The sequence below is a fragment of the Eumetopias jubatus genome, unplaced genomic scaffold (genome assembly GCF_037043125.1).
Source record: "Eumetopias jubatus isolate StellerSeaLion01/CBP00866 unplaced genomic scaffold, mEumJub1_p1.0 scaffold_2, whole genome shotgun sequence".
In the NCBI taxonomy this organism is placed as follows: Eukaryota; Metazoa; Chordata; class Mammalia; order Carnivora; family Otariidae; genus Eumetopias; species Eumetopias jubatus.
The window spans coordinates 25,332,508-25,346,981 of NW_028274808.1; the positions used below are offsets into that span (position 1 = coordinate 25,332,508).

At 36.9% G+C, this 14,474-nt stretch overlaps 1 protein-coding gene across 1 annotated transcript in view; it reads left to right on the forward strand.

Moving 5' to 3' along the window:
• DLC1 (DLC1 Rho GTPase activating protein) overlaps positions 1–14,474 on the forward strand; it is a 404,280-nt gene that overhangs the window by 188,901 nt on the left and 200,905 nt on the right. The window contains exon 4 of the mRNA XM_028094146.2: positions 10,164–10,197. Within this exon, the coding sequence (XP_027949947.2) occupies positions 10,164–10,197 (34 nt within the window). The remainder of the gene's footprint in view (positions 1–10,163; positions 10,198–14,474) is intronic.

Genomic DNA, 14,474 nt, shown 5'->3' on the forward strand with positions numbered 1-14,474 from the left:
TATGTCCTTAGGCCCTGCTGCTCCAGGTTGCAGAACTGGGAGCGTATTCCTCAGTGTAAGGACCTAAGAAGAATATCCTCACTTGTTGACACCTAAGGGGGCTAAAAATAGAGCTATCTAGTAACAGTTGGTGACAGGCTCCAAATTAAAAGTGAGGGCTGAGGTTGATAGCTTCCAAACTGGGCTTTATAAAACTTAAAGTAGCTGACCAAAAAAAAAAAAAAAAAGGAGAAATATTTTTTTCAAAAGGTAGGGGGTGGGAGGGATGGGGTGACTGGGTGAAAGACACTGGGGAGGGTATGTGCTATGGTGAGCGCTGTGAATTGTGTAAGACTGTTGAATCACAGATCTGTACCTCTGAAACAAATAATGCTACATATGTTAAAAAAAAAAAAGAAGAAGAAGAAGAAGATAGAAGGAAGGGAAGAATGAAAGGGGGAAATCGGAGGGGGAGACGAACCATGAGAGACAATGGACTCTGAGAAACAAACTGAGGGTTCTAGAGGGGAGGGGGGTGGGGGATGGGTTAGCCTGGTGATGGGTATTAAAGAGGGCACGTTCTGCGTGGAGCACTGGGTGTTACATGCAAACAGTGAATCATGGAACGCTACATCAGAAACTAATGATGTACTGTATGGTGACAAACATAACAATGAAAAAAATAACACAGAAAATAGTTCAAAATATGTAAAGGAGGAATGAACCTGAGGAAACAAGTTAATCTGACAGAAGGCAGGGAAGGAAGCAGAGACAGACAACCTATGCTTTGCATTATTTCAGAATAAATATGTAGTTACTCTCTTATATCATAATAACAAACCCAACAAGAGGAATACTTTACACTTAGGGAGCACTTGGGCAAGTACTATGATAATCCTCTTTTGTGCAGCATGTCACTGAATCGTCACAAATAGCCCTGAGATGTAGATGTTATCTCTACCCTATTTTTAGAGATGAGGAAACTGAGCTCAGAGAGTTCTAGAAACTTGTCCAAAGTCACAGAGCCAATCAGTAGCAGCAAGGAACCTAGTACTTGTTCATATCTTACCTCTGATTTTCTATTTTAGTCTTCAGTCTTGAATTCATAATTATTTATTTTTAAAGCCTATCTTTTTATTTCATTTAGTGCCACCACAGCACGGAGTAAAGGGCTGTGCATACAGTGGATGCTTAACGTGTGTGTCTATTAACTGAGTCACCAGAACGAAGCAGAAGAGGATGAGAATCTCAGAGCACATGACTAATGAGCAGGCATTCCAGGAAGGGGGTGGGGAAAAGGTCGTCATTAAAGCATTTTAAGGAAAACAGTGGTATAGTAATAAATTTTAGCAGGGCCAGTTGCCTTTGTAATGCCCATCAGATACAGAGAGAAGGAGGGTTGCACCAGTAAAACACTATGACTCAGGCTAGAAAAATGAGGATATGGACAAAATGAAAAAATCCATAATGAGGAATATTAGGGGGAGTAAAGGGCACACCTTTAACACTGAAGAGCAGATGAATTGCTGGTTAACGTTGTCCACCAAGAAAAATAAACAGCCAATCTGAGTTAGTTGCTCCCTGAAAAAGTGACCTATCTGGAGTATCATCTTTACTGAAAATAAGTCTACATGTCTATGGTGCTCCTTAACTGTGAACTTTCATTAACCAGATTTTAAATAAAAACAAAGCTTCCTTGAATAATCAGTATTTCTAAATGGCTACCATATGCAAATCACTGTACCAAAGAGTAAAATAATACTTGTGTGAAGAAGTCACAAACTGATTTTTGAAGAAGTTGCAAATATCCAAGAAGGAATAAATAATGCAATTTTTGTAGTGAAATTTGAGGACGTATTCAGGTATGTCAGCAACAATTCTTTTTCCAGAATTACTAAGGTTGAGCATAAAATCAGATGTTTTAGAATATATAACTTACAAATTCACAAAAATAGAGCAACTGACTGCAAAAGTCACAAAGTAAGATTAATAAAATATAAAAATTAAACAAAACCATGTAAAAGGTAAAACGATTATACCAAAATGGTTACCACAGTTAAACATTGCATTTAGTACTGAATTTTTATAGTTACAATTGGGGAGGGAGACATGAATTGTTAAATTTTGAAAGGATTTTATAACATGAAAATGTATCTAAAGGATATTGAGTTCTGTCATGAATAATATCTTAATCAGTGATTTATTGAAAATACAGAAGTGTTAAAATTAAGAACTTCTATAAATGCTGAGAAAAGTTAGTCAATGTGACCCAGCCGTGGGTTTTTCTGTTTATCTAATTTGCTAAAGAAATGATTTTCTGAAATTTTCAATTTAGAATAATAAGTAGTTTTTCTCTTAAAACATGTTTCCAACTAAAAATGGCCTTAATAAGAGTTTTATCAGGAGCCGGACAGACTTAAAATCAGTATTATCTATCTGAAGTGAGCATGGAATGAGACTATTGTCGAAGAGTCACAGCTTTGAATACAGGAAATGCCAGTGTTTTAAAAAAGAAAAAAATGTTTTTAAAGGTTAGAAGCCCACGGGCGCCTGGGTGGCTCAGTCGGTTAAGCGTCCAACTCTTGATTTTGGCTCAGGTCATGATCTCAGGGTGGTGGGATTTGTCAGAGTCCCAAGTCGGGCCCCACTTCAAGCTCCATGACAAGCCCTGCGTGGGGCTCCGCACTCAGCAGGGAGTCTGCTTGAGATTCTCTCTCTCCCTCTGCCCCTCACTCCCCTGCTCACTTGCTCTCGCCCTCTCTCAAATAAATAAATCTTTAAAAAAATAACGGTTAGAAGCCCAACTTACATTTTTATCCAGAGAGGGTCATCCCACCTCTGTTTAAAGGAGTGGTAAACACCAAAACATCCTTTAAGAATCAACTTTGTGTTTGCTTAAATGCTTACACAACTAATTTAAGTCAAGGCCCCAAATTTTTATACCATAGACTATAGATGAAGCCATGGTTTCAGTCTGCAAACCTATATATAAACAGTTGTTATAGTCAATGATGTTGGCCAAAAAAAAAAAAAAAGATTCCTCACTATGGCTGACAACTTTCATTAAATAAGACATGTCAAATTCTTTTTGGAAATAAGGATACACAATTACATTTCTCGGGTAATTAGCATGCATTTATTTCACTTTGGTCATATATATGTGTACCCTGGAGACAGTCCTCATACTAGCACATTGTCTCTTCCAGTGTAACTGAATTTCCTTTATCTTCCATTGAATGATTCAGAAGCTAAGTTAAATTGAAATTATGAATGCAAGGGGATAAAACCTTGGTGACCTTTGACTTTACCAGTCTTATAAATAAAGGTATAGTAGACAGTGCTTTAAGACCCAGATTCTACTCTAATCCCCAATTAGCCAACTTAAGGTCTGTAACATTGAGTAAATCATTAATCTCTCTGGATCTCAACATCCTTGAAAAATGACAGAGAAAGAAGTAGATCAGTGTTTCCCAACATATGGATACATAGACTACTGGTGAACATCAGCTGATACAGGAATAAATATTTTAAATTTTAATCATTATTTTCATGTGTATTATGAATAATATAACCAAAAATTCAAACCCATAAATTCATGTATTTTATTTTTGTTATTTAGAGCAAGTAAAAAAAAGGATATTATTTAAATTTAATATTTAAATTTTATTAAATAAATAACTTATAAGATATATGTATGTAGTTAAGATTGAAAATGTGGTATTCGAAGTAGTTTGGGAAACACAACTAAATGGTATCTAAGTCCCTTCCACCATGAAGAGCTTATATTTTTAATAAAAGAATGGTGACTGTCAAAACTAGAGAAATACTTTGTAAACCAAAACAGATGATATCAGATTGCCAATCAGACACAGCTTTTTAATGAACTTCTTTGTTCAAGTGGGATCAAATAGAAATCATTGACTAGTTAACAATATCACAGACTGGACTGACTTCAAAAGAGTCTTTAAATAAAGAGATGGAAACAAACCCATTTTTCAATGTACCTTCTTTTCTTTTATGTAGTCTTTCATGTCTTCCCCAAAATGTGGATCTCCAAACTCTTCCTATTGCCCATTGTGCCCACAATGGGCTCTTGTGCCCTCATCTGAGACAGAGGCTGTTCCATCACTGGGGGATGTTTTCCTGCAATTTCTAAGGACATAATTACCCATTTTGAAATTTGTAAAATATTTTTGTGGAAACAAAAGTGAATGTTTTTAAAGGAAAGGTATAAATTACTTTGCCACTGATTCTTGCCACTTTTAAAAAGGCAAATGAAGAGAATCCCTACAGAACAAAACAGAACATCCTAGACATTTCTGTGTGAAAATGTCTAATAAAATATGCAAAACAAGCACTGCCTATAAAGAGAGAAAATGCAAAATAAATGGTAGTGCTTTGTTGTTTACTGCAGGACAAAAAAAAAAAAAAATCCCTCCCTAGAACATGAGTAGGATCTTTCAGTCTATCCTAGCTGCCCATTGATTGAAGGATTGGCTTTCAAAGGGCCTTCTTAATGGTAGTATTCTATGGTTCTGATTCCAAAGAACTAAGAGAAAAAGTAATTTATATAAGTGAGGGACATGGCATATTAATGAAAATAGCACATTAAAGAGGAAAAATCATACTCCATTTCCAACTAAAATCATCAAAAAGAAATTAGATCAACAAATTATCATTACACAAAAATGAATTCAGCTATGACATCTATTACTTATGTGACTGTTTGTTAGCAGCTTCTGTGTAGTTGGTTTGAGTTCCTAAAAGGTGTCCAGCTGAGTGTAGAAAGTCATTCTAGCAACAGACCAAAAGAATCAACATATGTCTACAACAGTTCCGGAAGGCATGTCAAAACCAGCATTTCCCCCAACCGTGTTTCACGTCAAAAACATAAACAGACACACACACACAGACTAAGCTCCCACACACAGCTTTAAAAGACCTCATTAAGAGAAAGAGAATTATTTTCTCCCCTTTTCCCAAAAAGCTTTCTCTTTAATGGCTTTTTTAAATTCAATTATAAAACACCTTAACAGATCAACTTAAATGAAAATCTTTACTTGTAAGGAACCACTGGAGGGTCAGTACAGCCATTAAAAAAATATTTAAGATTGTTATCCTATCATTTGAATATCACAAAGAAGAATAACAAGACCATGAATGATTTTCTTCTCTCATTTGGAAGTTATTAGTAGACTTCCCTTTGTTCCATTAAGAAATGAGAGAAGAAAATATGAAGTTACAATGAACCCATATGGGCAACAGGAAAGTCCTATTTAATTGCTTTATTGCCAGAAATGTTAAATCACTTCCTGAGGATACAGTTCAAATGAAACATATGGCAACTATTAACAAAAACCCCTAATGAATTCAAAAATATGCTTTTTATAGGACCTTTCTCATAAGCAACAGTCATACATGTTATTTAAACTGTATATATGAATATGTGTTTGGTATTTTAATTCCACAAATGTTTGATGAACACTTACTCTATATCAGACTATACAGCCACCTTGCATGGGCTGTTTTGTTCCAAGCACAGGAACAGGTAAAACACTATGGAACCTCAAGACCTGAAGCCCAAATCTGGCCATGCCTCTTCTCTGAAGTCAAAGGCAAAAAGAATCTTTGGACCAACATCTCCTTCCAAAGGGTTCAGTGCCCAAGAAAACCATTCCATTTCCACCTGGGTGGTCCTAATTATCGACTGTCTTCTTTTGATGTCACACCAGTGATGGTGCTAATCATGACCATTGAGCACCCACTGTATGCAACTATTCTCTGTCTTTCATGTACCTTCTTCAACAAGATTGTGATTTCCACAAAGAAGGAACACTTTGCCAAGGCTTTCTGCACACAGGGTAATGTGAGGCATTTAATTTAGGAATCAACAAATAGCTTCAATTAATTGAAAATGGAGTGGCAGCATTTTTAAAATTTATTTAAAAACCTTTTCTAGAGAGACAGTTCTCCCTCAAATTCAAAGATAAATCAGCTGAGAGACTATTCGGCTGTTGACTGCCTGGTTTTACTTTGAAAGGGCAGTTATAAAATTCTGGGTGCATGAAACTTTGACTTTCCTATCTCCACATCATGCAGTTATTTCATGGAAGTGAGCCTTGGTGGCTTAAAGAATCATACAGAATGTGGTGAGGCTCTAAAATAATAGGAATTGGCTACATGGAGGCTAAAATATTTTTGCTTTGTAGCGCAACTCATTGCTTAACATTTTTATTAAATATTTACTTATACGTGCTCGGTGACACACTTTGCAATCAAATAGAACAAAATATGGAAAAGACCTGTCGCTGGTCAACCTGTGATTTGGGGCAAGACACTCAATTTGTCTTAAAGGCCTTGGCTATAAGAAGAGAGAACTTACTTAGATAATTTCTAAATATGTCATACAGATATTCCTGCACAGATATTTTGTGATCCCAGTCAATATTTTATCATGGAATGTCTCCAAATTTTTCTTCTTCCTTGTTTCAAAAAGACTCTGATTAGTATTTTGAAACGAGTGTTAGTGACCTCAGAGGCCAACATGCCATGCCGGTGGTTGTGTCCTGGCTTCCATTACCGACAGTGACCTCGCAAAAGTTTCCAGGACCCCATAGGTTATTCTAAGCATTTGGTGAGTTTATGCAGGCAAAAGCTTAAAACGGTACCTTGTACCTATTCAGAACCTAGTTAAGTGTTCACTATTTCCTTCTGAGGCGCTTTCTCCATGAATGTCTTTTAACTGCTTGTCTTGTAACTGACCTTTACAATCTTCTCAATGGAAAGGTTTTGGTTTTGTTGTTTATTTTCTTGTCACAGAAGAGAAAATTTAATTTGAAAGACCTCCAGTCAGGGAGGAAATCCAGGGGCTAAGCTTAAAATATAACCCATAGTATGAATGTAAGTCCTTTATTTGGAGAGAGAGAGAGAGAGAGAGAATACGCATGAGAAGCAGTGGGATGGTGACAGAGGGAGAGAGAGAATCCTAAGCAGTCTCCATGTTCAACACAGAGCCTGTTGGGGGGTCTCAGTCCCGCAACCCTGAGACCATGACCTGAACCGAAATAAAGAGCCAGATCCTCAACCAACTGAACCACACAGGTGCCCCAAATGTAAGTCCATTTTTAAATAAACCCTTCCCAAAAAAGATACATAACAAGTCAACAAATATCACCAAAACCTTGTGATAATTTTCCTGTAAAGGGGAAAACAGCTTTTCTATAGTGTAGAATCACACAGTTCTTCTGGAAGAGAAGGAAAAATAGATGACCCTGCTACAAATGAAAGGATGCTGAGGAAGATGCCTAAAGCCTATGCAATCCCTTCGATGCCCTGGTCTCTGGACGTGACCCTCTGCTCTGCCATTTACTCACCTGATATTCTCCTCACAGCTGTACCTTTGCCAGGATGAAGTCAGCATTCACATTCAGAGAACAAGAAGTGAACCACTGAATGTAGATAGAAATTAAGTCAAAATATACCTTCACTATAGATTAATCTTGCCAAAATAAAACCCCCCTCTATTTTTTACCCATAGAGAGATTTGCCTCTTATTTGAAAATTGCCTCAATCTCCAAATTCTGTAAGTTCCAAAAGTGAGGATCCCGGCAATAATCAGTATCTCACAAAGATAGAGGTATCTTGATACTTGATATTTCTGGAAATGAAGATTGGTGCTATTTCCTTAGGCTTATCTGCAACTGTGATGCCTGTGAGCTTTCCCCTCCCTTCCTCCCTCCCTCCCTCCCTCTCTCTCTCTCGCTCTCTCTCACACACACACACACACACAGGTATATGTGTGCATGCACACAACAAAATTAATTACTCATTTGAGCCTACTTCTCTTACCCCAACTCTGAACAATTTGTCCCTGAAGAGAAGGAGAGATGTCAGTCGTAGACATCCTGTTTGGTCAGTGGTTTCGGTAAAAGGTATCAAATCCCAGTGGGTCAGATGGATTGAAGTCTTCCAATACAAGTTATACCTTCATGTTCACAATATTATGACCATGAATAACTGAGGTGAATGGGAACCAGAAGTTCAACTTCCTTAATTTATCTTAGACTATCCACTGAGAGTAGAATTAGACATTTATACATTAAAGTCTTTTGAAAACATCTCCTTCTGAACTTTATTTTTTAAACAATGATAGTGATAGATGATAGTTGCTGGGAATGGAACTTCTAAACCATGCCTATCAGTAAATTGACCCATTGGCCCAATGCCCATAGAAACAAATAGTAACAGCAGTTACCTTTTCCTGAAGACCTCAAATGCTTCATCGAAGCTACCACAGTTGGTCCTTTCAGTAACCCTAAGAAGTACATGTGATTGTCCCCATCTAATAAAGGAGGAATCTCTGGGTGCCTAGGTGGCTCAGTTGGTTAAGCGTCTGCCTTTGGCTCAGGTCATGATCCTAGGGTCCTGGGATGGAACCCTGCCTCGAGCTCCCTGCTTCGAGCTCCCTGCTTATCGGGGAGTCTGCTTCTCCCTCTGCTCCTCTCCCCGCTCCTGCTCTCCTCTCTCTCTAAAATAAATAATAAAAATCTTTTAAAATAATAATAATAAAGGAGGAATCTGAGCCTTGGAGATACAAGGCAGAGATTTGAAATGCCAAGAAACCACCACAATTTACTTTTTCTGTCCCCCAAAACAGGACAGAGAAATTGAACTATAAAAATTCTACCTAAATTCAAAGACTGTTTTTGGTTTCATTTATTGCCAATATCTTTTTAAGGGTAATATGTGTTTTCAGAGAAGAAAAGAATTACATGATGATTGACAATTATTATACCTGGATTTGGTAACTTTACTGATAGTTCCCCAACCCTCATTTTTCTTTCTTTTTCTTTTCCTTTCAGCTTTATTGAGGTATAATTGACAAAGTTGTAAGATATTTAAAATTTACATCATGGTGATTGGAATACATATACATTGTGAAAGGATTTCCACTTAACTACCACTTTCATCACTTCTCATGTTTATCTGGTTTTTGGCTTGTTTTTTGTTGTTGGTTTTTTTGTTTGTTTGTTTTTGTTTTTGACTTTTTGGTGAGAACACTTAAGTTCTACTCTCTTAGCAAATTTTAATTATACAATATAGTGTTATCAATTATAGTCACCACGTTATACATTAGATCCTCAGACCTTGTTCATCTTATAACCAAGAGTTTATATACCCTTTTACCAAATTCTCCCTATTTCTCCAGACCCTTGTAACTTTTCTACTCTCTGACTCTAGAAGTTTCACCTTTTTTTTTTTAGTTCCACATATAAATGATACCATGCAGCATTTGTCTTTCTCTGTCTGGTTTATTTCACTTAGCATAATGCCCTCAGGTCCATGTGATTGCAAATGGCAGGATTTCCTTCTTTCTCATGCCTGAATAATATTCCATTGTATATATGCCACATCTTCTTTATCCATTCATTCCTTGATGGACATGTAGGCTGTTACCATTATCTAGGCTGTTGTGAATAATGCGACAGTGAACATGGAAGTACAACTGTCTCTTTGATATCCTCTTTTCATTTCCTTTGTATATATAACCTGAAGTGTGATTGCTAGATCATATAGTAGTTTTATTTTTTAATTTTTTTAAAGATTTTATTTGTTTATTTGACAGAGAGACAACAACGAGAGAGGGAACACAAGTAGGGGGAGTTGAGAGGGAGAAGCAGGCTTCCTGCGGAGCAGAGAGCCCAATGCGGGGCTCGATCCCAGGACCCTGGGATCATGACCTGAGCCGAAGGCAGACGCTTACGACTGAGCCACCCAGGCGCCCCTCTATTTTTTAATTTTTTGAGGAATCTTCATACTGTTTTCCATAGTGGCTGTGCAGTTTACACTCCGTTCAGTACACAAGGGTTTTCTTTTCTTCACATCCTTGCCAACACTTGTTATTTTTTGTCTTAATAACCATTTTAACAGTTGGGAAGTAATATCTCATTGTGATTTTGGCATTTCCCTGATTATTAGTGATGTTGAGCACCTTTTCATGTACCTGTTGCCCATTTGTATGCTTTCTATGGAAAAATGTCTGTTCAGTTCCTCTGCCTGCTCGTTTTTCTGCTGTTGGGTTCTATTTAATTTTTGATCCATTTATCGTAGTTCATTTTGTTCCTGATAATGTTGTGATATTTCTTTCTAGTAATAACATAATTTTGTGGCTTTTTTTTTTTCAGGCACTTCCAGGTATTTCAGACAAGGAAACGGCTGGTAAGTTGACATTTGGTTATGTTTTCCATCCAATTTTGGAATAAAATTCCATCTTCGTGTAGACGTTTCATTAAATATTAAAAGTGTGTAAGTCTCATCAATCTCTGGGCAATCTCATCCATCTCTGAGCAAATGTTATGATTTAATTCCTGAAAAATCAATTTGGTTTGCTCAGATTCTTAACAGAATATTACATCATGTGAGAATAAGATGTATGCTTCTTGTAGACTTACTTGTAACCATATCCACAATTTTTTTTTCTTGGGGAAAAGAATGAGATGTTGCTTAGTGTACTGGGGAACAGCCTTTGGAAATCAATTGTCAATAATTATCAAGATTTATTTTGTCATCTTAAGTAGCTTATATAGTAGACAGAGAATGAGACGTACTTATTTAAAGCTGATGCTCTACCATCAAAAATATAATTTTGAAGTAATGAACAATTATATGAGAAAATTAGAATATGTTTCTATGCTCTGTGCTATGATTGTAACTATTTAGGCGTATCATGGGAGATAGATAAGGACTGATGAGAAACATGGAAATGTGAAAAATTAAACTTAGATTGGTGGATTCAGGTGCTTTTAAAAAAATCTTTTAATCTTCCTCAATACTGTTTTATGTTTTATATATAATAATGATAATAATCTTAAAAAAAGAGATTGAAAGGGTTTACTACCAAAATTGAAGCATATCACTTAGAAATTAGATGTTTGTGATTTTGAAGAGCCGTATTAAGAGTTTATAGTGTCATCTAAAAGATGACATGACTTAAATGACTCTACACTAAAACATTAGTTTGTCTGATGATTTTTATATGGAGGATCTTCTCTTTCTAGTTCAGTGATCTTATTTTCACTGCAAGGTAGTTTTCACACAAAAGTTTTCATAGTTTGTATCCTTCCATGAGCTAAACTTTTCTCTCATGTTTAGGCTGCATCTGATTTCTTTACTCTAATATGTTGGGAGGTAGCCCTTCAGAACAGAAAAAAAATATTGAACTGGCATAATATGTCGTTCAAGAGAAAAACTGTTCAATTTAACAGGGAGTGGTATTACATGGATTAGTAGCATGTAATAACTGACTTCCAGTTATAGTGCCAGTGCTCTAATACCTTAAATAGATGTGTTAGCTGTCTAGCTGGGACAAGAAATAAATGGTTAAGTAACATTTGCATCACAAAGAGAAAGAAACGTAGCCAAAGTCATGCTTTATCTTGGGTTGTGGCATTCTCTGTAATTTCCAAGAGTAGCTACAATTTAAACAAAGTATATAACAGAGCAAAGTTGTCATCTTATTCCAGAATGTCAGCGAATTCTCTCATACCCCAAGGAGAAAATTAGGACGTGAATTCTTGGCTGGTGGGGAAAGGGAAGAAGGGATGGAAATGCCACTGCTTGAAGGAATGGAGAGGGAAAAAGTGATCTTTTCCTTCTGCCACTTAAATGATTTCAGTGTGATGGGGAGAAAACCTTCAACTGTTCAACCTTCTCAAATATTTCAGATAATGTTTATTTAAAAAGTTAAAAATTCAAAGATATATTTAATAAACATAAAATATGTTTATTAAAACAAAGAACTAATTAAACAAAAAGTGTACATATAATGTAACCAACACTTTTTATCATAATCCAACTGCAAAAACACAAATGAGAAATTGTCACTTTTCAATTTGAAAATTTTTTTCAATTTGAGTCATTTCTATAATGCTGGGGCACAAATGAAAAGAGCTGATAAATTCCATTCACAGAGGTTCCGTAGGGTGATCTGTGAAAAGTAAGATCTAGCAATTGATACAAATGACCTACCCAAGCCCCCGGATGCTTAACCTGGTTTGGACTAATTTGAGCAGAACCTGGCTTCTGTGTATTAAAACATTAGAGTGACTGGAATGTACCCCAACATGGTTTTGATATAGATTTCTTGAGAATGTACTGATTAGTTCAGAAGGAAATGTAATTTTGTTTGATAATATAATTACAAGAAAGAAATTATTTTTTAAAAATCAGTGAATTTATGTGTCAAGATAAAGACTTGTGTTTGAATATTTTATTAACAATGGTAACAGATTTGACAATTAAAAGAGAATATGACTTATTTCAAGTTTTAAAGGACCGTAGTAGTCTAAGCAAACTAATTCTTATATTCCTAAACTTTATTATGCCCTATTTAAAATATTTAAAATATTTTCAATATCATATACAAACGTGAATCTCTTTATTCCTCTTTACGAATTTCTGTTTTTAAGCTCTGCTAGACAGAAGAATGGCAATGAAGGCAGAGGACCTACTCAATCTTCTGGGGGTTAATTGAGCTCTTAAATAGGATTAAGCTTCATTCCCGCCCCTAAGGCCTGTCATTTTTTTTTTCTGTCTTGTTAAATGAATGTAGCCTATTGTTCCATATTAAGAAAGTCTATTTTTAATCTGTGTGACCTCTCATCCAAGCCAACTGGAACCAATCCCACCAAGCCTTGTGAAGCGCTAAAAAAAAATCATTTTGGGTACATTCCATTAATAATTCTTGAGATACAGTTGTGTGGTTGTTTCTGTGTGTGCTTTAAGTAGACATCTTCTATTCTGATCCCTGTTGCTATGTAAATACATCCTGGCGGAATTAACCCTGCTGCTCATCTTCCACCTTGTGATGACAAAATTCTCCATGGGGAAACACTTTTGAAAGAGCCTCCCGTTGGTTCATTCATTCCAAAAATACGTATTGAACAGTAGCATATTCTAGGCATTTTATTAGGTTCTATCAAGGAAGCAGTTTATGAGTTCCTTGCCCTGAAGGAACTCAGTCTCTGGTCAAGAATATTCCATTGAGCCAGTATCTTCCTTTTCCTCTTCTCAATTGAGAATTCCTTAAGCCACCTTATTCAGAAAGTTCCCAAGAAAAGAATCAAAGTATCAAAATGTACATTCTCAGGATCTGAATTAATTTGTTTTTAAAAACTGTAATTAATCACATAAGTATTCATGTATAATTGTATCCAACACATAATATTTTCATATAACTTCCCTTACGCCACCAGCATCTGTATGCCCCTAAAGAGTGGGCCCAATGCCTTTGGTATATTCTCTAGCACATCTGCTTCCTATCTGTGTGGCCTTGAGCAAGTTACTTAACCTCTTCATTTTCCCATTTCTAGAGTATAAATAAAGAAGCTGCTATGTTGTTGTTGTAAGGCAACAATGCTTGGCACAAAATAGGCCCTAGAAAATGGTAGCTGTTTTTTATAATAATTGGTTATGCTTCTAACTACCATGTGTACAAGCCAAATAGAAGCTAGCTGTGTTACTGCTGCCCATATCTGCTCCAAGAGTTCTTAAATGCTTCCTCAGGGCACCAATTAACAGTTAAGCAGCTGTCCATGTGGAAAAGAGATCACTTTCTCTGTAAGCCTCTGAGTGAGCTAATTCAGACAGAAGTTATCACAGCATAGGCAGCGTTGGTCATATTTTAACCTCTCATTAGAAATCCCTGTCTCTATTAGGGTGAAATTCTCTCTTGTGAATAGATAATCTTCAGTCTTCACAAACAATGAGTCCATGAGAAATATATGTCCTGCATCCTATTTTCCTATGACTGCATTATCCACTGCATCCCTAGTCCCTGGGGTAATTGGATCCTGTCTTCCCAGCTCCCATCCTGTCTCCCTCACCTCCTGCACACAATCCTGTCAACACTGCCTTCTAATCAACCCTCGTGCCTTCTCCCTGCCATTGCATTAATGCAGCTCTCCACTTCCCACTGGACTTTCACAACAGGTTTCCCTGCCTCAACCCGTCATGATGCCCGTCCACTCTCTACACCATCACCAGAGTGATGTTTGAAAAGCACCACCTGGTCATATCAATTCCTGCCTTAACATTTTCTTTGTCTCCCTGTTCTCGACAGGCAAGGTCAAACTTCCTGCATCATACCTGGCCATATGTAATCTGGAAGCAGTATAATTTATTGTACTAGATATGCCCATTTTGTCACTCAGATCCACTACTTCTTCCCAGCTCTGTGCCCTGGAGGTTGACCAGTGTGGACAGATCTAGTGGGCTGCTCACCTTTTTGTCTTCCCTGTTCCACGAATGAGGAGCCGGAGGTGACTGGGAGTAGAGGAAGGTGGGGCATGACAGTGGGACTGTGACGTTGGGTAGTTATCCCCTATCTGTTTCCCAAGGAATCACTGCTGGCTTCTCTTAGGTGGCCCTTTCTACACAAGTTCCCAGGTGCTGAAAACCATTCTCTCTTCTTGCCCTTCTGGCTTTCCTAATCTTTG